This window comes from Echinops telfairi, unplaced genomic scaffold, assembly GCF_000313985.2.
Source record: "Echinops telfairi isolate 266 unplaced genomic scaffold, ASM31398v2 ScPeMD7_7457;HRSCAF=8495, whole genome shotgun sequence".
Lineage (NCBI taxonomy): Eukaryota > Metazoa > Chordata > Mammalia > Afrosoricida > Tenrecidae > Echinops > Echinops telfairi.
The window spans coordinates 30116839-30141926 of record NW_022111357.1 but is presented as its reverse complement, the minus strand read 5'-3'; the positions used below and the strand labels follow the sequence as shown (position 1 = coordinate 30141926).

The 25088-nt window shown below is 55.1% G+C and overlaps 1 protein-coding gene across 2 annotated transcripts in view; it reads left to right on the top strand.

Moving 5' to 3' along the window:
* Nucleotides 1-1396: 1396 nt before the first annotated feature.
* The window catches only part of KAZN (kazrin, periplakin interacting protein), a 106352-nt gene continuing 82660 nt past the window's right edge, over nucleotides 1397-25088 (top strand). For both annotated transcript variants that reach the window (XM_004705168.2, XM_030887961.2), the window contains exon 1: nucleotides 1397-1583. In XM_004705168.2, coding sequence (XP_004705225.2) covers nucleotides 1448-1583 — 136 coding nt within the window. In that variant the 5' untranslated portion in view covers nucleotides 1397-1447. The remainder of the gene's footprint in view (nucleotides 1584-25088) is intronic.

Here is a 25088-nt window from a genome sequence, read left to right as displayed (position 1 = left end):
TGGGAGCAGGCATCTGGTCGGGGAAGAGATGGTAAACGAGAGTGGCTTCAGGTGGTGCTAGGGCTTCGGAGGGAAGAGGGGAGATGGAGACGAGGCTGTTGAGAGGACATGCCGTTGCCAGGGGCTTGACTGGCAGGGAGGATGAGGAGGGAGGTACCCACAGAACAGGGTGGGCCTGGGGGTGGGCACATGCTGCGGGGTAGGCCCCCCCACCCCCCACCCCCAGGCCAGCTAGAGCTTGGCTGTGGGAGGAGCCGAGGGGCCTCGTGGCTGAAGGGTGACTCTGGGGCCCAGGCGGTGATAGGTGAATTTACTGAAGCTGACAAGCTGGGCCCTCGGGGTGTACTTTCATGAATATTTCAGAACGTTCTTTAATGGGTCTCTTAGCGAGGTGAGCTTCCGGCTCTGGGCTTGTGTACTCTGCTGCTGGGCTGAGAGTTACCACCAGGGAGGGACACATAGCCTGGCACAGTCCCCCTTGCCCAGAGCCCTGGTTGGCAGAACCTACCGACCGAGGCTGCCCTCCCGCCTGCCCCTTGTGCCGCCCGAGCTCCTCCTGCACACAGTTGCTCCAGTGAACAAACTGCATGTGGTGCCCCTCCGTGGCCTCACTCTCCCCATGGGAGGAGGCCGGTGTGTGCTCAGCAACCTCTCCAAGGCACCCAGAGCCCCAGGGACACCTTGTCCTCCTTGGCCCAGGCCCGGGAGACTCGCCGTGAGTTGTTGAGGCTTGGCTTGCCCTGGAACCCTCTGTTCCTGGTACAGCACCTTGTTGGTGCTCTGCTGCAGGATGACCGAGAGCGTGGGCCCCTAGAGACCCTGAGCGCCGTGTGGGCAGTGCCTCAAGGGTGAGATCGGGAGTCCATGACCTGACGGAGCTGCTACGTCTCGCTGGGCCTCAGTGACCTGATCTGGAAGATGGGGCTGTTGGGGTTTCTGTAGGCTTGCCTGGTGGGGTGGGTGTAAAGTTGGCAGATTTTGATTCGAATGCTGCCTCCTGCCCCTGCAGTCCCTCCCCAAGCTTTTTATTCTTGGGGGGAGGGGGAGGTTGTCATTCATTGAAGTGGGGGCTCTCAGTGGTGTGACAAACAGCTCTGGAAGGTCAAGGCTGGGCTCTCACCTGGCACGTTCTGCAGGGTACGGGGGGCCGGGGGAGGGGGGCGCAGGACTCAGGCCTTTGTGCACAAAGCAATGGCTTCTGAGGTTTTCTCTTCTCCCTCCCCCCATACCTGTGAGGGCCCCCCAAATGTAAAGCGGAGGTGCGTCCTATCTTCCTGCCCACCCCCCTCCCCTGTCAGGCAGCCTGGCACCCTCCTTTAATGCCTGCCACCCCCCCACCCCCATGAGCTGCTGCCTGGCACCCTCCTCTAATGCCTGCCTTCTCCCCCCAGTGCTGCTGCGGGAGGAGGTGTCTCGGCTGCAGGAGGAAGTGCACCTGCTCCGGCAGATGAAGGAGATGCTGACAAAGGACCTGGAGGAATCACAAGGGGGCAAGTCCTCCGAGGTGCTCTCCGCCACCGAGCTCAGGGTCCAGCTGGCCCAGAAGGAGCAGGAGCTAGCCAGAGCCAAAGAAGCTTTGCAGGGTGAGTGATGGGGTCCTGCGGGGCCCCTCTCTTCCTTCACCTGGCAGTGGGCTCCAGGCGCTAAGGGCCCTGCCAGTGTGCAGAGCTGGCGTGGACACCCGTGCCCCTTCCTGGACAGCCTTGTTCCTTCTCTGGGCAGAACCCTGCATCCTGATGGGTGGAGTTCAGACGCCATGCCCTGCTCCCATGGGAGACCCCAGCTCTCCTCTGGAGCCGAACTAGACACCTCCCTTACGGCGTGAATGGTGGGTGGGTCCTTGCACCGACGCTGAACCAGGTCACCAGCCTTGCCCACAGCTGGGCGGTTTTCTTAGACTTCTCAGGCCCACCCCTGTCTCCCCTCAGGCCAGTGTGTAGGTGCATCCGCTGTTTCCGGCATCTCTTGGCGTCTCTGGGGTCTCACAGTGCTTGGTCCCTGGGAGCTCCCCTCTCTGGAGTACAGCATCCAGCCCTGGATCCACAGAGGGGGTATTGAGGGGCCGATGTGGTAGAGGTGTGCCCCGTGGGCTCATCACGAGATGAACCGTAGATGTGTGTGTTGTCTGACAGTAAGAAGAAAGCAGGGGGCCCACCTACCCAGCGGGTGTTCCCCGAGCGGGTGGAAGGACATACCTCCATTTCTGCTCTGCTCGGGGAGGGAGGGGGGACACGCCCGTGCCTGCGGGGCAGGGGAGGCATCTAGCCTTCGGTGCCCAGAGAGCTCGGGCATGAGACAGTGGCGAGAAAACCGCCTGTGCACTCACCTGCCAGGCCTGCATGGGGTCTCTCGAGCCTCCTTGGTTTCTTCCACTCTGGGGGAATGGCAGGGGGGCGGGGGGTGGGGGAGTCCGTAAAGTGGCCCCGACTTTTCACTCGTGGTGTACTCTGACAGTGCGTGCTCTTTGAAAACTTCACTGTTGCCGACGACGACGGCGGCGGAGGGTTATGGCCTAGGCTGATACTAGCCGGTGTGACAGAGGGTCCATAGCACAGTGGCCGGAAGGATCAGAGCCTCTCTCTCCTGTCACCATCCGCAGGGAAGAATTCCTGCCTGGCCGTTCATCTCTGTTCCCTTTGGTCCTGGAGAGACACTGGGAGAGTGCCGACATCCAGGGCCAGAGATTTCCCTTGGCAAGAGCATGGTCAGGTGGCGGGGCGAGCTGCTGGGGGTGCTGGGAAATGGTGTGTTTGAGCTGACTGGCCATGTCCTACCAACAGGTCTGACTTGTGTGTGCGTGTGCGTGTACACGTGCGTGCGTATAGAAAATGGATTTTCTCTGACCAGAAGTGTGGGCAGAATACACACATACACTCAGTCTGTCTGTCTGTCTCTCTGTAATCAGGCCAGTACCCACCTTCCCTCCCTCTGGGACTCTTGGGAAATCGCTAGTGAGAGCCCCTGCCCAAAGTGGTACGGCACTCTTCGCAGGTTCTCTCCAGAAGCATGTTACCCTTAAAGGCAGAGGGCTGCTCTTCCCTTGGCGTTGAGTTTTGGGGGGTGGGGGGAGGGCACACCGAGGCAGTGCTCTGTGTAGTTCCCTAAAGCTCTAGCAGGAGTGATGTATCCTGTGGCTCAGCGACGTCCCATGCGGGGAAGTCATTGGCCAGGCAAACCCACTGTATTCCCAACCACCGAGCGGTCTAGGTGAGGCCCCCCCCCCCTCCTCCCAGCTTCTCAGGACCTCTCTGCAGGCCTTGATGGTCTCCCCTGAGTCAGCTCCTGTCCTTCGGTCTTTCCGAGCTCTGAGATCCTGTGGGGCAGTGGGACTGCCTCCGGGAGCAGCCAGTGCTGTTCCAAGCACCTTTCCCACTATCGTTCCGTAGCCGGGGAAACCTGCCTTCCAGACCCTCGGCCACACTCAGCACGTCCGGCCCTCTGGGTCCCTTCCTCCTGGGCCCAGGGACTAAGCAGAAAGTCACCGACACACACACTCCCCAGCACGTGGAGCCTCCACTCTCCAAACCTCAGTTTCCGGACCTGAGAGAGGGGCCAGCGATGGTAGCTTGTGAGAAGCTAGTGAGGTCAGGACGTTGGTGGTGCTAATGTGTCAGGCAGATAACTGAAGGGTCAAGCTTTGAGTCTATCCCGCGGGGCCTCGGAAGAGAGGTCTGGCAGTGAGTGTACTTTGAAAAATGCAGCCGCTGAAAACCCCGACCCACGTGGGGTTGTGCTGAGGCTGTCTGGAGAGATAATGAAATGACCCAGGTCTCACTCAGGATGAGTGGTGTCAGCATTCCTCTCCATTCAGCCCGAAAGGCTCAGACCTGTACCCGGCTCTTCTCTCGAATCCTCCGCCCTGTAAGATGCCCTTATCTGTCCCCCAGGGACCCACGGATGCCGGGCGGGAGCAGTGATCCCCCATCAGTGAGGACTCTGTCACTGTTCCCTAAGGGAATGCTTCCTTGGACACCCACTGCTCGCCCAGCCCGGCTCCGTGTGACCGCCCTTCCACAGATGGAGGCGCCAGGGAGGTTCGGGGAGGTCACGGGATTCAGCCTGGTCACAAAGTGAATTGGCAGTCGAGTGGCGGGCTTTCTCTACTGTGCCCACAGACTCATGGGTGAAATCGGGCATTCAGTGGTGCCCTCACCCCAACCCAGGTGTCAGAGCCCTCCCCAATACCTGTAGGTGCTGCCCTGCTCGTGACCAAGGGGGCTTTGGGTTTGCTGTTTCACGCAGTTTTATCGGCATGTAATCCCCACATCATGCAAGTCAATAGTTCAGCCATCCTACAAAGAGTTGTGCAGTCATCCCCCCAATCGATCAACTTTAGAACCTGCTCTTCTTCCTTGTTCTCATTGTGACTGCACCTCACCCCCCCAAGCTCCCCTGCCATGCCCCCCAGACACCATTCATCCAGTGACTGCACAAGAATACAAACAAAACACAGCAACAGCAGAGAAGCACTCGAATCAAAGAAAGCAGGGAATATTAAAAACGAGAAGACATGTAAACTGGGTGGAAAGGGAGATGAAATGCGAAGGGGTCACCTTGTAACCTCACGAGGGAATCCACTGTCCGATGCACTCTGCCCGATAGACAGCAAGGCTCGTCACTTCCCTGTCCCGTGGTCAGAGGGCTTCACCGGACACGCCAGTGGCATGTGTTCCCCTCCACACTTCTTTGTTTAAAAACGGAAACCACTGTAAAATGGGCCATAAGGGAGATGAAATGATAAGATACTACATTTAACCTAATGACCTCTGACAAGACGGTCTTTGTTATGTTAATGAGTCATGGCTGTGCAGGACACACACACACACCCGTCCCTGAAGCCTCAACCTGCTTTTAGACGGTTAGTTGCTGAACTGAGGAAATTCATTTTTGTTCCCGAAGCCACCTGCTGTGGTATTTCCGCCACAGCAGAGCCGGGGACTGACCACACCACACGCAGTGGCGGCAGGCTCTGGGCTCTGGGCTCAGACCTGGGTTTGCACGTGGCAGATCTACTACTTCCTAGCTGTGTGAGCTCGGGCAGGTTTCCTAACCTCTCTGCACCAGATTCCCTTTGTTGGGGTTAATGAGAGCAATCCCTGTGCAGTCAGTGCCAACCCTGACCCTTATGTGAGGATCCCTGGTGGTGCGCCAGTTAAGCAACCCGCTGCTAACCAAAAGGCCCGCTGTTTGAACCCTCTCACCGTGGAGTAGGAGGAAGATGTGGGAGTCTGCTTCCCATTAAGATTAAAGCCTGGGAAACCCCGTGGGGCGGTTCTACTGTGTCCTACAGGCAATGTGAGTCGTAATTAGCTCGACAGCAGGTTGGAAGACCTTTCTTCTGTTGTGCCAATGGATAGCTTTGAACCAGCAATCTTTAGGCTAGAAGGTGAGTGCACAGCATTTGTGCCACACAGCCCCCCACACACACACACACATACACACACTTATAATAGGGGGTAATAGTAGTGCTTCCTTGAGTGATCACAAAGACTAAATGAGATATAAAGTGCTTGGCCCAGTGCCTAGGACCAAACCAAAAGCCAAACGCACTGCCATCCAGTTGATGCCAACTCATAGCGACCCTATAAGACATGGTAGAACTCCCCGTGTGGATTTCTGCGACTATAACTCTTTATAGGAATGGACACCCTCCTCTCTCTCCCACACGGCAGCTAGTGGTTTTGAACAACTGACCTTATGGTTATCTCTAGCCCAAAGCATACAGGAGTGAGAATACTTAGCAATTATCAAATGAGACAGGGCTGGCAGACCTCCTTGGGTCTGCTTTGAGGAGTGGGCCACCTGCTGCCTGTTAGAGGTAGCCCAGCCCCGGGACATAGCCCTGAGCCCTTACACCACAGCACATGGCAGACGAGGCGGCAAACCCTCCTGCCCAGACCTGGACAGAGCTGCACGATGCTTCCTTACCAGCCCGAGCACGTGGCGACTGCCTTATAGACAGATGGGGCAGAAGGAGATCGGGGCAAGAGAAGGGTTTATAGGCCCATAATGAGGAGAGTGAGAATCAGTGTCCAGGCAAGGATGGCAGCAGATGTTGGACGACACTTATAACAGTCGGTATCCTTGTGGTGGGAAAAGCAGGCCCCCAAAGACTTCCACTCTGATTGGACCCCCAGAATCTCTCTCCTCCCCCAACTTAGCTTGAGGGTGGGATGACAAATTTCCCAGCTTGTGAAAGGATTAAACAAAAAACTCATGAACCAAAATCACTGCCATCGATTTGATTCAGACTCATAGCAGCCCTGCAAGTGGGTTTCCGAGACTAACTCTGTGTGTGAATAGAAAGCCTGGTCTTTACTCCCAGGAGCGGCTGGTGGTTTCCAACTGCTGACCTTTTGATTAGCAGCCCAATGCACAACCAGCATGCCACCAGGGCTCCTATGAGAAGATTAGGAAGTAAGTCAGAAAACATCTGGAACATCGGCTCTGGGTACAAAGGACATCAGGTTGGGGAGGGAGACTCGCTTGCCGCTCCCTGGTTCTTGGAGGATGAATGTGGGCATGTTTGGTGAAGGGTTTTGGCCTCTCACCTAAGAGTTTAAAGACTAAAGCCCTTAGTGATTGCTTCAGAAAGAAAGGTGGCATCTTATGGGTGCACTCACCCCAGAGACCTTGAGGTCTCCCAGCCCTGTACCCATCCGTGGTGATGTGGGGACCCACTGTGGGGTGGCTGTTGCTTTCCTGCAGATCCCTCCAGGGGGTGGATTTTTCCTGAAGTCAAGCATTGCCAAAACAATCAGGAAACTTTACGTCTTCCCCCTCTTTTAAATCACTTAGCAGCATGCTGCATGTGTTGAACATTTTCCCACAACAATAAATACTCTTTGGAAACATAATTTTTAATGACTACATCATGTTCTACCAAATGGAGGTACCATAATTTATTTAGCCATTTCTCTGTTATTGGATAATTGAGTTGTTCTTCCCCATCTCCCCCCCCCCCACCATTATGTAGCACTACAATCGAGATCCACGCACATGAAGGGGTTTTATTCTCTCTCTATATATATATATATCAATCATTTTATTGGGGGGTCTTAGAGCTCTTATAACAAACCATACATCCATTGTGTCAAGTACATTTGTACATATGTTGCCATCATCATTGTCAAAACATTTTATTTCTACATGAGCCCTTGGTATCAGTTCCCCGCTCCCCCTCGTGGCCCCGTGACAAATGATGTTATTTTTATTTTCATAGCTTAGCACCGTCTGCGAGGACGGCACTTCTGAACTTACTGATCCCAGGGCCCTTTCGTACTGTACGAATTGAAGGCCCCAAAGACTGTTTGTTCGTGTGGTTTAGATCGCTCAGTGTTTGTCTTTGAAAAAGTGAAGATGGAGAGGGAACCGATTACATGGAACTGTGTGTGACCTCCTCCCTGGGGGACAGACAACCGAAAAGTGGGTGAAGGGAGACGTCGGACAGGGCAAGATATGACAAAATACCCATTTATAAACTATCAAGGGCTCATGCGGGAGGGCGGAGCGGGGAGGGAGGGGAAAAATGAGGACCTATTGTCGGGGTTTAAGTGGAGAGAAAATGTTTTGAGAAACGATGTACAAATGCGCTTTACACAATTGATGTGTGTATGGATTGGGATAACAGTTGTATGAGCCCCTAATAAAATGTTAAAAAAGAAAGAAAAAAAAAGTGAAGATGGAAAACTTCCCCTCTATTTGCTTTAAAATAATGATCAGAAGAAACCCATCACATGTTTGGTGGCGGTGGTCGTTGCCATTGAGTGGATTCCACGAGCAGAAGCCCCCGTCCAGGGTTCTCAGTGGCTGTGCCCTTTGGGACTCGGCTGCAGGCGGTCCTGAGGCTCTCTGGGCTGCTCTGAGCCCCCAACCTAGTGCCGGGAGTCGAGCACTTCACCATTGCACTACCCAGGGACCCCTTATCCCAGTTCAAAACTCTCACTGCCATTGAATCAATGTCAACTCATGGCATCCCCATAGTCCATGTTGGCATGGAGCAAATGTATTTTCATGAAGGATAACTGCGTTTCCAAACAGAGGAGTGTGAGTGAGAAGGAGTGATTTGGGTTTACATTCTGTAGAATTCCCTAAGGTCTTCTTTGTAGAAGGTAACAGGATTCTCCGCTCTTCTTCCTTCAGTCGCCCAATGGGGACTTGTTCTGGTCGACACTGGCTGTCGCTGGGAGAGGGAGCGGAGAGTCCAAGGTTGCCTTCTTAGATAATGTGGGTATTCTTCTTTTGACACCACACTGAAACTCCAGTGATAGTTTCTTAAAGGTTCATTGCATTGCTTTAATTTTGTTTTTTGGGGGTTTTCTTTGCATTGTGGAATCTCAACACTTTCTCCCATGAAGTTTCCCCATTTCATTCTGTTAAGATCCACAGGCCTTGTTAATACTTTGAATGCATCCTTTACCCATCCACGATTTTTCTCTCCCACAACATAGATTGTGAAATTACTTGGAAGATTACTGGTTCACTGAGTGGTAGAAATGACTTACTGAGCTGATGATCATGCGGTCAGCCGTTGGAGCCCACCAGCCACCTCATGAGAGAAAGATTATGTCTACTCCTGTAAAGATTTATAGTCTTCAAAACCCACACGAGCAGTTCTACAAGTCAGAATGAACTCGGTGGCAGTGAGTTTGGCTCGAGCCCCACAGACCTCCAGAGGTGTGTGAGTTCTGTGCTAGACCAGAGATGCCACAAGTGGAATGCTCACACGAGCACAACTGTCTTCTCTCAGTTAGTTCAGAATTCTGAACCCTGGTGCTCCATCCCAATGTCTTTTGTTTAAGCTCTCTTACGTCCCAAGAGATATTTAAGGCCTAGCCACCCGTATTCCTGACTCATTAACACAACAACTGGTATAGAGGTTAGGATTTACAACATATTTTGAGGAGACTGAATGCAATCCGTAACAATGCTACCATTCAACCCCCAAAATGGGTGTCCTTGCCACGTGTCAAACACCTTCACCGCCTCACATCATCCCCAAAGTCTGAAATCATCTGCAAGTCCCAAGTCTCACCTTCTGAGCTAGCTAAATGGGTGGGCGATCAGGTTTTTCCCTCTTCATCTGTCAACCGGTGGCCTCAAACTCCAGGCCATCTGCCTCTAAAATGCAGTGACAGAAAAGGCACGAGGTCTACACATTTTCATGGGGCAAAGAAGGGCAAGTCCAAAAGCCAGCGGGATCATTCCATTAGCTCCCGAGGCTTGGCAGCAGTCCTCTGCTGTCTGAGACCACCTAGGAAATGGCCTTGTTCTCCAGACTCTGGGTGTGGGCCACTCTCTGGATTCTGGGTGGAGGCCCCTCAACCCTAGACTTTAGCTCAACCTTCCAGGACCTCTGAAGCAGGAACTCTGCTCCCTTGGCTTTGGGCATCCCTATGCTCTGTGTCCATCTCAGTGGCCGCCCCACCCATTTGGTCCCAGTAGCCCCATCCAGAATGCACAACAAAATGGCAGCTCCACCCACCAAGACCCAGTTGGTGAAGCATCTTGACTCCTTGAAGCTTTGGAGACTGTGTATCTGCCCTGTGAGACCCGGCAGCCTGCGGCCCCACCCTTTGAAAGCCCAGAGTCAGCGCTGCATGCCACGCTCCTTCCAGTAGTTCAGCTGATCTCCGAGGACAGAAAAGGACCCAGCTTCTCTGGCCTGCTTCCTGCTTGTAAAATTCCAGGTCGCAGACACCTTTCTTTCTTCCTTCCTTCCTTCCTTCCTTCCTTCCTTCCTTCCTTCCTTCCTTCCTTCCTTCCTTCCCTTTTCCCCCTTCAGTCCAAGCTGAACAAGGTATTAGTAGAACATCTCGACATTCCAGAAAACGAGGACATCCATGTTCAAAGATTGGTGTGTCAGAAGGACCCAGACACTGGCTGGAAGGGACTTCTGACAGATGAGCCAGTTGGACCATCTAAAGGCAGTGGTTCTCGACCTTTTCATACAGTTCCACTTATGTTGTGGTGACCCCCCAACCATAAAATTATTTTCATTGCTACTTCCTAACTGTAATTTTGCTACTGTTATGAATCGGGCGATCCCTGTGAAAGGGTCGTTTGACCTCCAAAGAGGTCGTGACCCACAGGTTGATCTAAAGGGGTGATAAGAAGAATGGATTCCTCAGAGGTGAGAAGGTGACTAATATTAGTCTTAAGTGATCCCTTCTTGACAAATGAATGCTCGCTAATAAGCGAGAAGGAAGGAAACAGTGAGACAGTCCCCTAAGTGGACAAGCTGGGCCTCTGATAGAAAGCAGGACACATCGACTCACAGTGGCCTTCAAGGCCAGGGTAGAATTTCCCCTGTGCGTTTCCAAGGCTGTAACACTTTATTTGGGAGTAGTAAACCCTGTCTTTCTCCCTGGGGGTAGCTGGTGGTTTTGGATTGCTGAGCTTGGCATCCCATGGCTCCTCGATGCCATGGGAGACCCTCCCGACCCCCCTGACCCCCACACACAAAGGACAGGGACCCTTCTAGATGAAAGGAGAACGAAGAGTCTCAACACTTCATTGCAGTGCTTGTGTGAGCCTGTTTGGGTAGGGTGAAAAGCCATGGGAGCAGTCAGTGGCATAGCTCAGGGAACTTCAATGTGGACTCTGTGTGCGATGATGTTTTGACATCAGTGGTTAACCCAATTCGTCATAGGCTCTCATGGACATGGCCCCGTGCACGGCAGAATGGAGCGCAGTCCGGTTCTGTATCAGCTGAGAAGGGAGAAAGGAAGCAAAGGGGTAGGCTGAGTCTACCGTGCGTCGTTTGAACATCTGCCAACCTGGGGGCACATCTTCCTGACCTCGAGCAGGCAGCATTGTGCTGTGGTTCAAAGGGGTTTCTTTGGCCAATTTTCAGTAGCTCACCCAGCTTCTCTTCCTAGTTTCACCCAGGATGCTCTGCTGAAACCTGCCCACGCTGGGTGACCTCGCCGGCATAGGTTCTGCCCCGTAGCGACAGAACACTAGGAGTGTGAAAACCTGACCCGTGGGGGGGTGGCCTTGGTGAAAGGAGGCCCCCCGGTGGTGCAGTGTTCAAGTGCTCGGCTGCCACCCAACGGTCCTAGGGAGAAAGTCCTGGCAGCCTGCGGCTGTAAAGGAGGCACAAGTGAAACCTCACGGAGCAGTTCTGCCCTGGGTCCTCCGGTCGCTGTGAGTCGGAATTGACTCGGCAGCGCCCTCAGCCCCAGCCTCTGCCAGAAGTGAATCTTGGGCCTTCTGGCAGTTTGACAGCCTGGCTTTTGCATCCCCCTCTCAGCAGGCTATACCCCATGCAGGCCAAGTGCTGGGAGCAGATGCTAATCCCCCTCTGCACACAGGAAATGCATGCACAATGGTATGACTTCTCCTCATGAATATTTTAATGTGGAAGTGGCCAACCCCAGAAGGTGCTGAGCGGCTGCCTTTTCCTGGTTGGTGCATTCCGCCAAGCCGTTCCCTGGTGCCAACCGGAGTCTCTAGCAAGGTGCCCTCACCCCTTCTTGAGTGGGACTCACAGGACCTCTCCTTTTCTTGCTTGAATATCCTTTCAGGAGAGTGGGGCTCGGGGTCTCAGTCAGGGGTAGGATGGAATACTGAGAAGGCCCTGGCTGGCCATCTCCCCAGTGCCTGGCATCCGGGCCATCAGATTCTCCGTGTTGTGCCCACTCTCATCCAGGTCCGTCATCCGTGGGCCCTCAAAGCACAGCGGCTGTTGCTGTTCTCCTCTCCCACACTCACACAAGCCGGCACTCTGCCAGGTACCCAGAACAGAGTCATTCATTCCAGAAGTATCGATCGGCCCTCAACTGCATGCCGGATTTGGCAAGGTGCTGAGGGTCTCACGGTGAGCAGAACAGGTGGCAGCCTCGTCCAGCCCCGCAGGGGAACCCAACAATCAAACTCCCTGCCATCAAGTGGATTCCGACTCAGTGTGATCCAACAGGACAGTGTAGAACTTCCCCTGTGTCTGTCCGAGACCATAACTCTTTACCACGCCACCACGTTCCACATTCTAAGTAAGGTCTACGGGAGTAGAAAGCCTCATCTCACGGAGCGGCTGGTGATTTCAAACTGCCGACCTTGCTGTTGGCAGCCCAGCTCATAACCACTGTGCCACCAGGGCTCCTTGCCCAGGGGAGAAGCATGTCATAAATTGTTGTTAAGTGCCTTCCAGTTGGTTGAGATTCATAACAACCCTGTGTACAACAGAACGGAACACTGCCCAGTCCTGCACCATCTCACCATGATCACTCGTCCGCTGTGAGCCCCTGGGTGTAGCCATCGGGCCAGTCTTCTTGCTCTTCCCTAGCCCTCCTCAGAGTACTGAAGAGCGAGGGTGCTTCTTTGAGGACGAAGGTGTGCCTGACCCAAGCCATGGCGTTCTTCATTGCATCCTGTGCCTGTGAAAGCTGGACCTTGAATAAGGAAGGCCATAGAAGAATAGAGGCACTTGAATTGTGGTGCCGGAGAAGAATATTGAAGCACTGCGGACTGCTAAACGGGCAGACTGATCCATATGGGAAGAAGTAAGGCCAGAGTGCTCCTTAGAGGCAAGGATGGCAAGACTTCGTCTTAGATACTTTGGACTTACTGTCAGGAGAGACCGGTCCCTGGAAAAAGCGTGCTGGTAAAGTGGAGGGGCGGCAAAAAGGAGGAAGGCCTTCGAGGAGATGGACTGGCACAGGGGCTGTGTCCATGGGCTCAGGCAGAGGGACATTGTGAGGACGGCTCCGGGCCGCACAGTGTGTCGTTCTGTTGTGCACGGGGACGCTATGGGTCAGAGGCGGCTTGATGGCACCTGTGTTAGTCGGGGTTGCCTAGAGAAACAGGTCCAGAGACCCTCGTGTGTGTGAGAGAGAACTTTATATCAAAGAGCAATTGTATATTAAGAAAACATCCCACCCAGTCCAGTTCAAGTCCAATATTACCCCATATGTCGATACCAGTCCATAAATTCCTCTTTAGACTCATGCAGCACTTGCAATGACACAGAATGCAGGAAGATCACAGGCCAGTGGGTGGAAGGTCTTGTGGATCCAGTGGTGGTGGAAGCATCTTTGCACTAGTATGGGTTTCCATGTGGCTCCTCCAGCTCCAAGGCTCTGCTTGCCATCCGCATAGCTCCATGTGGTTTGTCAACAGGAATGTTTCACAGGAAGACAAAGCAGAGAGAGTGTGTGTCCTGCCTCCAGGAAGACAGGAGTTCCCAGTATCCTCAGAAGAAGGCCCACACAGAGGTCTCATTGGCTATGGCCTGATTGACAGGCTAGACTCCACCCCTAGGCAAGTTGACAGGAGATTAAGTAACTGCCACAGACCACCCCCTGTCAATTTGACACTCTCTCCCTGTGAGACATCCCTATAATGTGCTAGTCTGGGTTGACTAGAGAAACAAATTCATACTCTCATATGTGTGTAAAAGAGAACTTTATATCAAAGAGCAATTGTACATTAAGAAAACGTCTCAGCCCAGTCCAGTTTGAGTCCCTAAGTCCGATATTACGCCAGGTGTCGATACCAGTCTGTAAATTCCTCTTTAGACTCACGAAGCCATGCAACGACACAAAATGCAGGAAGATTACAGGCCAGTGGATGGAGTCTTGTGGATCCAGTGGTGATGGAAGGATCTCAGCCCTGGCGTGGGTCTCCACGTGGCTTCTCCAGCTCCAGGGCTCTGGCTCCATCAATGTAGCTCCATGTGGCTTGTCAACAGGAACATCTCGCAGAGAGTCAAATAGCTCCAGTGAAATATTTATCTCCTTCATGCTTCCAAATGAGGTCATCAAGCTGCGACCTGATTGGCAGGCTAAATGGCACCCCTTCACTCTTAATAGTCTCAAGTTGACACCAGATGACATAACTGCCACAGCACGTAACAACAGCAACTGCTTGACCAAGCATGATATCCTTGTCCAGGGACACGTCATGTCCAGCCCCCCTCGCGTCTCAAGGAGCCTTCTGACTGCTTCCTCGGAGTCAGACTTGTTTGTTCTTCCAACAGTCCACGGTACTTTCAACGCTGTTCTCTAGCACCAGTGCTATTCAGAGTTTGTTAGGATCCACACATTCAAGCCTCTGCAGAATCAATGAAACACAAGTGAACACCTTTCTGGAATTCGCTGCTCTCAGCCAAGATCTGTTTCACAGCAGCGATGTCATCCCTTGTGCCGTTTCTTCTTCTGAATCCGGCTTGAGATTCTGGCAGCTCCTTGTCAGCGTACTGCTGCAACTGTGGTTAAATTATCTCCAGCAACGTTGTACTTGCGTGGGATGTTCATGATATCGAGTGATAATTTCCGCGTTCTCTTGGGCCACCTTTCTTTGGAATGAGCACAAGCATGCACTCCTCTAGACTGTTCACCAGGAAGCTGTCTTCCAAACGTCAGGGTATAGACTCCAGCCAAGCAAAACTCTAGCCAGCAAATCAGTCCTCCTCCCACCGACCCTCTCGGACAGAGTCGAACTGGCCCGAGACTGTAACTACTCTTACCCGAGTAGAACGCCTCCTCTGTCTCCCTCAGGGAGGCCGGTGCTTCCGAACTGCTGACCTTGCAGTTAGCAGCCCAAGGTGCGGCCACTACCCCATTAGGGCTCCTGAGTCATCAGTTAGAAACTGGGAGGGCGTGCCGACGGGTCTGAAATAGAGGCGCCGGGGAGAGTGTAGTCAGAGGGCTCTGCCGCTACCTGTGCCACCAGCCACTGTGCTGGAGAAGGAGGGGCCGTCTGCTCGAGTCAAGTTTGACAGCCAGGAAACTCACAGGGGCATTTCTGCTTTGAGTCAGAATTGACCCAGGGGCAACTGTGTCAGCGGGTGTACAGGGGGCCGTGACCTGCCGTGGCTGGAGAAGGGGTCCCCTCCCCGGACTGAGGAAAAGGGGCCTTGGCTGAGCAGCAGCCCATGTGGCTGGACAGAGTGGGGGAAGGTTTAGGGCAGCAGGGGGTAGTGCGCTCTGATGGATTTCCCTTCTGAAAGGCCCCCTGGGCAGCTCCCGGAGAATGGAGTGGGGAGGGGGCCAGGGGAGGCCAGCGAAGGAAGGGAAAGAGAAGAGAGGCAGCAGGCAGGGCTGGGACTTGCGCACTGGGTGCACGTGGGTGCCATCGTAGAATGTGCTGAAAGAATGACGGGATCGGCTTGGGGCTCTAGAAGATGCCCTGGGGGGAGCAGAGTGGGAGCCGGACCAGGAGAGCGGCTGTGAGCAGTGGGGCCTGCCCTTGGCAGTGGCAGGATGGAGACAGGTTCTCCCCAGAGGAGAAGGAGCTGCACACGGGACTGTTTCTGCCTCTGATGTAGCCCCAGGCCCCAACCCGGCAGTGTCAGCACCCCCACCTTCCCTTCCTGGCTTCCTCCATAGGGCACCCCAAAAGACTTCCCTCCCCGAGGGTTGCTGGCGGCCGCATTCCCATGGGGCAGCTGCTGCTTCCTCCAGCCACCACCAGACTCAGCCTGCAGGACTCTCTTAAGAAAAGACCCCGCCCCGCCACGCCCCGCCACGCCCTGCCGGACCTACCCCCGACCTGCTGCTGCTGCGGGGAATTGTAATTAAAAAGAGGGGTAATGACACACTGTCCTGGGAATTGCTTTTCTAGGCTCCAGGTTTTCCTGCTGCCAGAAAATCCAATCACCTCAGGTCACATCCGCCAGGAGGGGCGGGGCTGGTGGCTGGGAGCTCCTCCCTCCCTACTCTGTGTGCTCTTATTAACCCCCTTCTATTGGTGGCCTGGGGCCCTGGTGGTTACAAGTGGAGCTGCCATCCCAAGCTGGCTCCTTAAGAGAAAGATGGGATTTACTACGCCCATAGAGAATTAGTCTCGGAAACCCACAGGGGCAGGTTTACTCTGCCTGATAGGGTCTGTCTGAGTCAGCATTGACTCGATGGCAGTGAGTTTGGTTGAATTGTCAGCCCGCAGCCCTGGCTGCCATGTGGGGTCCTGGCCCTGAATCCTGGGGAGTGGGTGGGTCAGCTCAGCAGCAGAAGATGCTGGGTTGGGTCAGGACAGGGGGCAAAACCCTCCTGAGGGTGCACTGAGGGAGGGAGGGTTGCTGGCCCCCACCCTCCGGGATGCCTGGGTGCTGGCAGCTCTGAGTCCACTGTACCTGCACCTGGCTGGTCATTGCACGTTGCCCATGTCTGCCACACGTTCCACCCCGTTCAACAGGTGTGTTCTGAGTGCCCACTCTGTGCCAGGCCCAGCTCCGGTTGCCCATGCCAGTTGGGACTCTCTTTCACCACCTGGTACAGAGAACTCCCACCTGCCCAGCCTGCGGGCACTGGGAGCACAGTTTAGCATCTCCGAATGACTCAGCTGCTGGTGAAGAATCTGTAAAGTACACAGACTGCCAGAAGAACAACAAAAATCTGTCTTGGATGAATACAAACAGAGTGCTCCTTACAGGCAAGGATGGAGAGACCAGTCCCTGGAAAAGGACACATGCTTGCTAAAGGAGGGACAGCGACGGAGAGGGAGACCTTCAAGAACAAGGATTGACACCGTGGCTGCACCAATGGGCTCAAGATAAGAACCAGTGTGCCGCTGGCCCAGGACTGGGCAGAGTGTGTTCTGTTGGACAGGCGGTAGCTGTGAATCGGAAATGACTCAACAGCTCCTCACCACAACGACGGTTCAGAAGGAGCCCTGGTGGTTCCATGATGGAGCACGCGGCTACTAACCATAAGGTCAGTGGTTCAACTCCGTTAGGGGCTCCCCAGGAAAATGCTGCGGCACTCTACACCCGTGAAGATGACCCACGGCAGTCAGGTCGGTCCAACTCATGGGGACTGGAGAATAGATAGAACTGCTCCTTGGCGTTTGTTTCGGGGACTGTGGGTCTTTATGGGAACACATAGCCTCATCTCTGTCCTGAGGAACAGCTAGTGGCTTTGAACTGCTAACCTTGAGGTTAGAAACCCAACACCTAGCCCACAATGCCTAAAAAATACAGCCTGGGAAGCGCACTGAGACAGTCCTACTCTGCCCTCCGGGGGTCACTGTGAGTCAGCATCGACTCAGTGGGAACACTTCGGGTCTGTTTTCAGTTGCTCGGGTCCCCTTGGGAATATGCTTGGCTCTGACTTTTCACTTTGGAAAATATCGTCCCACCGTGTTGCTTGCTACCTTCCCTGCCCCTGTTGTCCGTGGGCCTTCTTCGGGGCTCATGAAGGCGTTGCTGTATCAGGCTCTGAATTCAAATCCTGCCTCTGGTGCAGAGTATCTGTAGGACCTGGGTAGGTCCCTCAGCTGCTCTGAGGAGTCATTTGCCCGTTCTGCAAAATAGGGGTGGCACCAGAGGTTGCCTGATCAGGGGGGTGGTGAGGGTTGACCAAGAGCATACCCATGCAATGCTGAGCACCGTGGTGCCGCTGAGAGTCCCCACCTATCGCTGTGGCAATGACATCATCCCCTGTCAACTTGAGGAAGGGGTGGAGTCTAGCCTGTCAGGCCACAGCCAGTGAGGCTTCTTTGTGGGCATGGCCTTCTCCTGAGGATTCTGGGAACTCCTGTATTCCTCTCTGGAAGCGGGAGACACTCTCTACTTGTTTTCCTGCTGACAAGCCACATGAAGACCCCTGATAGGCCTGGAGCAGGAGGAGCCACAGGGAGACCCATGCCAGTGCTAAGACGCTTCCACTGCCACTGGATCCACAAGACTTTCCACCCACTGGCTTGTGATCCTCCTGCATTCTGTGTCATTGCCTATGCTGTACGACTCTAAAGAGGAATTTATGGACTATTATGAGACATGTGGGCTAATATTGGATTTACGGACTTGATCTGGACTATGCTGGGATGTTTTCTCAATATACAATTGCTCTTTTATATAAAGCTCTCTCTTATACTCGAGTGTCTCTGAATTTGTTTCTCTAGTCAACCCAGGCTAACACAACTGCCCCATGCTTTCCCCATCTTACCTGGTCTGCAGGTGAGGAGCCCTGGCGCTGGCCATCTTCCAAATCCAGAGTAGTCCCCAGAGCAAATGCATACCGGCTGCAGAAGGTGCTCGGCGTCAGAGCTGGGGAGGCGGGGACTAACGTCTGCCAGTAACCGATAGTAAGGTGACCAGGTGTCCCACTATTGGTGGGACAGTCCCGATTTTGAACAATTTTTCCCACGTCCTGCGGCGTTTTTAAAAAGTCCTGATTTTTGGAAAGAATGCATGACAAGCTAGGGTATACGGTTTTCGGCTGCCATGTGGCTATTTCGCCAGGATATGAGTTTTATCAATGGTGTCCCGCCTTTGTCCCGCTTTACCAGTGCTAAAATCTGGTCACCTTAAGGTAGGTGCGCACCTGATCCGCTTTGGCGCAGCACATCCTGGAGATGAGTGTTAGCTGCTGTTTGCGGGGTAGCCTGGGCACAACCTGCTCAGAGCTACGCGGCTTTTCATCCAAATGAAGGCCCATCGAACTCCAGCGTCCCACAAACTGCCACCGTGGCCACACGCAGCCCCTGGCGAGTTTTGTAAATAAAAGTTTACTAGACCACAGCCGTGCCTGTCCGTGTACCTATCGTGGACGCCGCTTTCCCCTGTAACAGCCGAGCTGAGTGGCTGCAACCGTTGGCTTGCAAATATTTGCTTACTGCCTGGCTCTTGACAGAAGAGGTTTTCTGGCCCTGACGCTAGAGCTTGCTGGATCTCTGGGTCAGCAGGAGATGCTTCCTATGTGGCTAGCCTCTCGGCGTCCTTCTGCAGAGCTGGAGGGCCGTGGCTGCCGGAGGAGGTCTCCTCCTGGTGACTCAGAGGGTCCCACCCACAAAGCCTTCTCGCCGCTTCTTTCCCATGGCCCTCAGGCCCGAGTCCTTGTGCTTCGGGGAGCCTGGTGTTCCTCAGACAAAGCCAGTGTGTCAGAGCAGGCCACAGTGTCCAGCGGGACCATCCCTCAGTTTGCACTACAGCAGCCTCTCCCTCCACCCCCCCTCCCTCCACCTCCAGGCAGCTCCAAGAAGCTGGAGCCTGTTCTCCCTGGCTGTGACATCACCCCTCCCAGAATTCCTTGGTGCTTTGCATCGCCCCTTCCTGGAGGAAGCAAGGAGACCCCAACCCCACCCCTGGGCGAATGCCCTCTGACTGAGCAGTCTCCAGGCCCAAGGGCAGACAGTCCCTCTGTGCCTGGACACCCTGGTGATGTCTCCAGTGGAATGTGGGTGGGGTGGGGTGATGTCACCACCAGGGCTTTTACACTTCAGCTTTTGCACCTGGCCGGTTCTGGCTGTGCCGAGCAGTGGTGAGCACCAAGGGGCCAGGTCCTGTGAGTGGCTTGTCTATGCCCATGTCTGTGCCAGGAGCCCAGCACATGAAACCCTGAGACCAAGCCCTGTGCCATCGGGCTGGTTCCAGTAGCTGGCGTGCGTGGCCGCCATGCAGGGTGGCCCCGTGGGGTCTTCTTGGCCATCAGCTTTATGGAAGCAGGCCACCAGGTACCGCCACATGGGTGCGGACTGCCAGCCTTTAGAGCAGTGGTTCTCAACCTGTGGGTCGCGAACCCTTTCACAGGGGTCGCCCAATTCATAACAGGAGCAAAATTATAGGTATGAAGTAGCAATGAGAATAACTTCATGGTTGGGGGGCCAGCACCACATGAAGAGCTGTGTGAAAGGTTGAGGCACGAGGAAGGTTGAGAAACCACTGCTCTAGCATAACAGTCCAGCATAAACTATTAGCACTGCCCAGATTTAATAGTGATGAGAGATTGTTTTATAAACAGCTTGGGTGGCAGCTGCCCCAGGGGGTAGAAAGGAATTCTTCCTGGAAGCCCTAAAGCTGGCCAGGCCAACTGGTTAGCCATGACCCTCGCTTCCTTCTGTCACCTCCATGCCTGTGAACTGGGGGTGTTTGGGCCATCGTAGAGGACTGTTTTGAGAGTGAACAGAGGTAGCTGGGCGAGTCTGGGTCAGTGCTCGGCAGGTCTGGGTGTTGGGGACATGCGTGGTGAGTGGTGACAGCAAGGCCACGTGTAATGATCTCCGGGTTCTGGGGAGGGCAAGGAGCACAGAGCAGGGGGGCATGTGGGGCACTGAGCTGGACCCGAAGGCTGGGCAGGGCTCGTTTGGTGGGAAGGGAGCAGCAGGCAGGCACTACTGTAAAGTGAGGGCGGAGATGATGGGGCATCTGGATGGGGTGGTGTGGGCTGGCCCTCAGACACGTGAGGTTACCTGCTGAGCAAGGTAAGCACAGACTTGTGCTTGCTTACCGATCAGCAGCGAACAATTTCACACGTTTCCGTCCCAGCAAAGATGCTGCGGCTAAGTCTCACTGGCATCTCTCTGTCTCGCCCTCAGCCCCCCAGCCCCTTCCTTCCTACAAAGTCAAAGTCTCTTTTCGACTTTACAGCCCCTGGTGGATAGGAGATCCAGCAAAAAGGGAAGTGGGGGGTTTTCTGACTGATCTGTGGTGACCCGTTTCGGTCTAATGGATGGAACTTGTGTGAAACTGATCGCTGTAGGTCAGTACAGTAGCACAGGTAGGTCCCTGCTTACCTTGCTTCCCGGGTCTTCCGTCCCTGGGTCCATCTTACACCCCTCCTGCTTTGCCCCTGAGCCCCTGGGCCACAAGGTTGATCACCACGGGGGCAGTCAGCAGGGAGGAGGCGTGGGCACCACAGAAGGATGGAGTATTGGTTTCCAGGCTCCTTCTGACTGACAGCAGACCTAACTCAGCCTCAGACACCAGGACCCTTTCCCCCTGCTACCTCTAAGCCCACCTCTCCTCTTCTCCCCCTCCTCCCTCACCTGGAAGTCCTGTTCCCCACCCACCACCCAAGCACAGTGACTCATGCCCCCGTTTGTTCCCCGGCCCCCTTCTCTACAGCTCCCCACACGGGTCCAGACAGGCTGGGCGTGTGGCCGTCTGGCCTCTCGGGGACAGGCATTGTTGTCCGAGCTTAGTCACCACCCGACTGTCAGGGCCCAGCAGAGGGGGTGGGTGCTCCAGGAAGCTGAGTGGACAGAGGGGTGTGATGGGAGAGCTCCCAATCCCTGACAAGCTTGTGACCCCCCGTGTTTCTGTAGCCAGTGCCCACACTCATCCCCCGCCCCCAGCGCTGGCCTCTCCTGATTCCTCTGAGAGTGAGCTGAACCAGCCACGTTCAGGAAGAAGCAGCATGGGCACCTCCACAACCCCCTCTCCCCCGGGCCTTGCCCTTGGGGTCCTGGAGGGGGGCGTCTCTGACCTTGAGGAAGGGAGGGAGGGAGGGAGCCATGTTTGCCTTGCCCTCTCCCCACTCACCCTGCGCACCTGGGGCCCTCCTCTCCCTCTGACCTCACGTCCCCTCTCTAGGTGAGGAAGATCGGTTACCTCTCGTTCCCCAACCCCTGTTCTCTTTGCTAACTTTCTCTGCATCCAGGAATGCATGGCCTCCCCTCCTCCATCAAGATTTTCCTTAAGTGTCACCCGAGTGACCGAGAACGGAGGAGAGCTGTCCTAGGCCCTCTCCACGCCCCATTGTTTCCGTGTCAGTCTCAGATGTGTCCTGAACACATTGCAGTAGGTCAGACTCTTGTGTGCGTGAATTCTCGCATGTTTACTCAGCTCTGGGAGGACAGAGGCGGGGGCTGCCTCATTTTGGCTATGTCTCCAGTGCTCAGCACAGGGTTAGAAGGCTGGGGGTAGAGGTGCTTTCCAAGGCCAGAAAGACAGACGGACAGAGTTCACTTGAATCAGGGTAGCCCCCTGTGGGTGCTTGCCTGGGAGTTGGCAGCAGGGCTCAGGGTCTCATGGGCACCAAGGGCCTCACCGAGCCCAGGCTGCAGGCCAACTTGGCCAAAGCTGGGCAGAGCCGCTGAGCTACTGTGTGACTTGAGGTGGGTCACGGAGCCTCTCTCAGCTCTGGCTTCCTTCTGTGTGAACTGAGTGTTGTCCGAGTCAGGACGGAGGGCAGCTCAGTGAGAAAGCATGTCGGGACCTGGACACGAAGTGCCCATGACATGCCCCACAAAGAGGCTGGTATGCGGTCTGCTTGGCTTGGAATGAGGGAGCAAGATAGGCTTGGTCCCCCCACCCCTCCGGCCCTCGCGACCTGTCTTCCCCTCTCCGGGATGGGAACTGTGCCACAGACCCCACCCAGGGGGCACGGGCAGGGGAGGATGGCCCTCCTCAGCTGCTGGTTGATAGAAATAGATTCACTGGTGGCTTCCCAGCTAGAAGATGCCCGGGCTATCCCGAGGATGGTCTGAGCTGTGGGACTCTCCCTGCTCTGGGACAGGGATGGGTCAGGTTAGGAGGCTGCACCTCCACCGGGGAACAGTCAGCAGGGTCCATTCAGAAGATGGGGCTGTGGGTGGGTGGGGAACTCAGCCCCGGCTAGGGGCTACACTGGTCCAAGCCCCTGCTCTGAATGTCCTCACAGCAGCCCCTTGTGGTCGGTGCGAGAATTAGCTGCACTTCACAGATCTGCACAGGGGGCCAGTAATTCGTTGCCCAAATCATCCTGCGGGGTGCATCCGGTCCAGACTCCCACACCTGCCACGTCCCACCATGCCGTCCCTAAAAGCTTGTCAGGCCCATCAGTCAAACCTGCTGGTCTTCGGTGGTGCCCAGTAGACGTGGTTGGGAGCCTAGACCATACTGCTGTGTGACTTTCAGCAAGCCACCGTACCTCTCTGAGCCTCCGCTTTACTGCCGGTAGGACAGAAGTAACGATGCCTCCATTGTCTGGGTGATGTGTGGTGACCCTTCCCAAGGTGCCCCGCAAATGCCTGCCCCCACTTTTTCTCCAGAGAGCCCTCCCACCCGATGGTCTCTGCAGCTCCAGGGCTTTGGCTCCCATCCAGAGCCTGACCTTGGCTGAGAGTCCACTCCGGAAGACCTTCGGAAACAAGCCTGCTCTGGCCACTCAGAGGAGGGAGCTGCCGGGCTCGGCCTGAAGATCCGGATGGCAGCTGCCCCGTGCCAGGCCTTTCATGTTGACTGCTTTATTTCCCAAGATCCCTGGCGTTTGTTTACCAACGGGGCGGTATTTTTAGAACATAAAGGTGATTCCGCCCTTCGAGGAACAGGCCTGTGGATGTGTTTCTGACTTGAGCCGGGCCTGGACTGGAGGCATGCCGGCACTCTGCCCTGAAAGCCTCCACGCCCAGCTGGCCTGTCTGCCCGCCCCTGCTCCAGCCGGGCTCCTCCGGACCTTGGCTGGGCCCCTACTCCCTGAAAGATGCCCACGTTCTAGTCTTGGGAACCTGCGAATGTGTTACCTTACATGATGAGAGAGGACCTTTTGAAGGCAGGATTAAGTTTAGGACCTTAAGTGGGGGGCGTTGACCTGGCTTTTCCGGGGGGGGGGGGGGGGGGGCTGTTCATTAAACCACAAGGGTCCTTCTAAGAGAGAGCCAGGAGAGCCAGAGGGTGGGGAGGAGCAGTGACAATCGTAGCAGAGGCTCGGAGTCAGAGACTTGTAGGTGCCAGTGGTGGCACTGTGGGAGAAGTGTTGGGCTGCTAACTGCAAGGTTGGCAGTTCAAGCCCACTGGCCACACTCAAGGAAAAAGATGAGGCTATCTGCTCCCACAGAAACCCTAATAGGGCTGCTAGGAGCTGGGACCAATGGCAATGGGTTTGTTTTTCCATGGCGGCTGGAAAGAGAGAGGAGGGGCCAGGTGCCAAGAAATGCAGGTGACTTCTAGAAGCTGGAGACGGTAAGGGGGCGGAGGCCCCCAGCACGTCCAGAGAAAGCGGAATGCTGTCCTGGATGAGGAGCAAGGAGCCCAGCCAGAGCGGGGACACTGGCCGAGCGCTTGGAGACCCAGGGCCCAGCAGCCCCCAGTCCAGTCTTGGCGTGAGTTGGGGTGTGTGGGCAGGCTTGTGCCTGGAGGCCCAGAGTTACTTTTGAAACAGGGACTCTACCTTGATTTGGGGGCTGTAACTCATTGCCATTTAACCAAATCGAAAAGTAAGCCCACCACCATCAAGTCGATTACCATTCATGGTGACCCTGGAGGACAGTGGAATTACCTCTGGATTTCCAAGACTAACTCCACAGGAGTAACAGCCTCATTTTGTTCCTGTGGAGCAGCTAGTGGTTTCGAACTGCTGACTTGTGGTTCACGGCCCACCATGTCACCAGGGCCCCCCTCCTTTGCCTTGGGTGGGTCCAAACTCTGGTACCCCATGTGATAGAGAGTAGCCTTCTTCCCTAGGGCGTTCCTGCCTGTCATCTTTAGGGGAAGCAGTGCTCCAGGCCTTTCCTCGGTGGTGCATCTAGGTGGGTTAGAACTGACAACCTTCAGGTTAAGAGACCAGTGCAAACCATTCCCACAGCCCAGGGCCTGGTTTGGGTCCAGGGAAGCCCACATCAGACGTCTGACCTCCAGAACTGTAACACAATGCGTTTGTTTTTGCTTAGACGCTGAGTTTTCAGTTATTTATTCCAGCTGCCCGCATGGATGTACGTCTGTGCGCACACTGCCAGGCAGGGCTGTGGGTGGCAGTGGGGGTGGGGGGAGGGGTGACAATGCAATGCATATTGGACTGCTGCCCTGCACAGGTTTATAAACTCCCCCTACTGGAATTTGCTGGGGAGAAGTTTTGAAAATATAAAGTGCCTGCCCCAAGCCCAAACTCTAGCAGGTTCTAAACGCAAAAATACCAGTCAGTCCTAGTACAGTAAAGGGTTAACCAGTGGACGGCTAACGGCAGGGTGGGCAGCCCAGAGGGGCACTCAGTGGAGGAAGAGGGCTGGAGCCTGAGGGGCCACTTGAGCTCTTTCCTAGGGAGGGTTCTGCTGAGGGAAGCCTTGCCCTGGATTCTGGGCGAGTCCTTTATCCTGCCCTCCAGCTGCTCTGAGGGCCAGCCCCCAGGGGAGTCTGCAGTGGGTAGGTGAGGAGTGTCTCACCCACCGGCGCTCTGGCCCAGCCGGGTGTGTTTATGATCGCTGATGCTCTTCCTGGTCTTCTGCCGCCTTCCGCAATGCCAAGGTTGGGGAGCCTGCCCCCCAGATGGATGCACCGTCTATAGGTCCATTTCTGGCCCCTGGGAGAGAGGCAGCAAGCTCCCTGTGGCTTGTATGGGGGCCAGTGCTGGCTCCCCAGGACCTCTGTCACTGTAAGCAAAGTCTTGGCCAGTCGTCCAAGAGCTTTAGCAGGTCCTAGCTAATAGTGACACCGGCATGGTGGGTGTCATCGAACA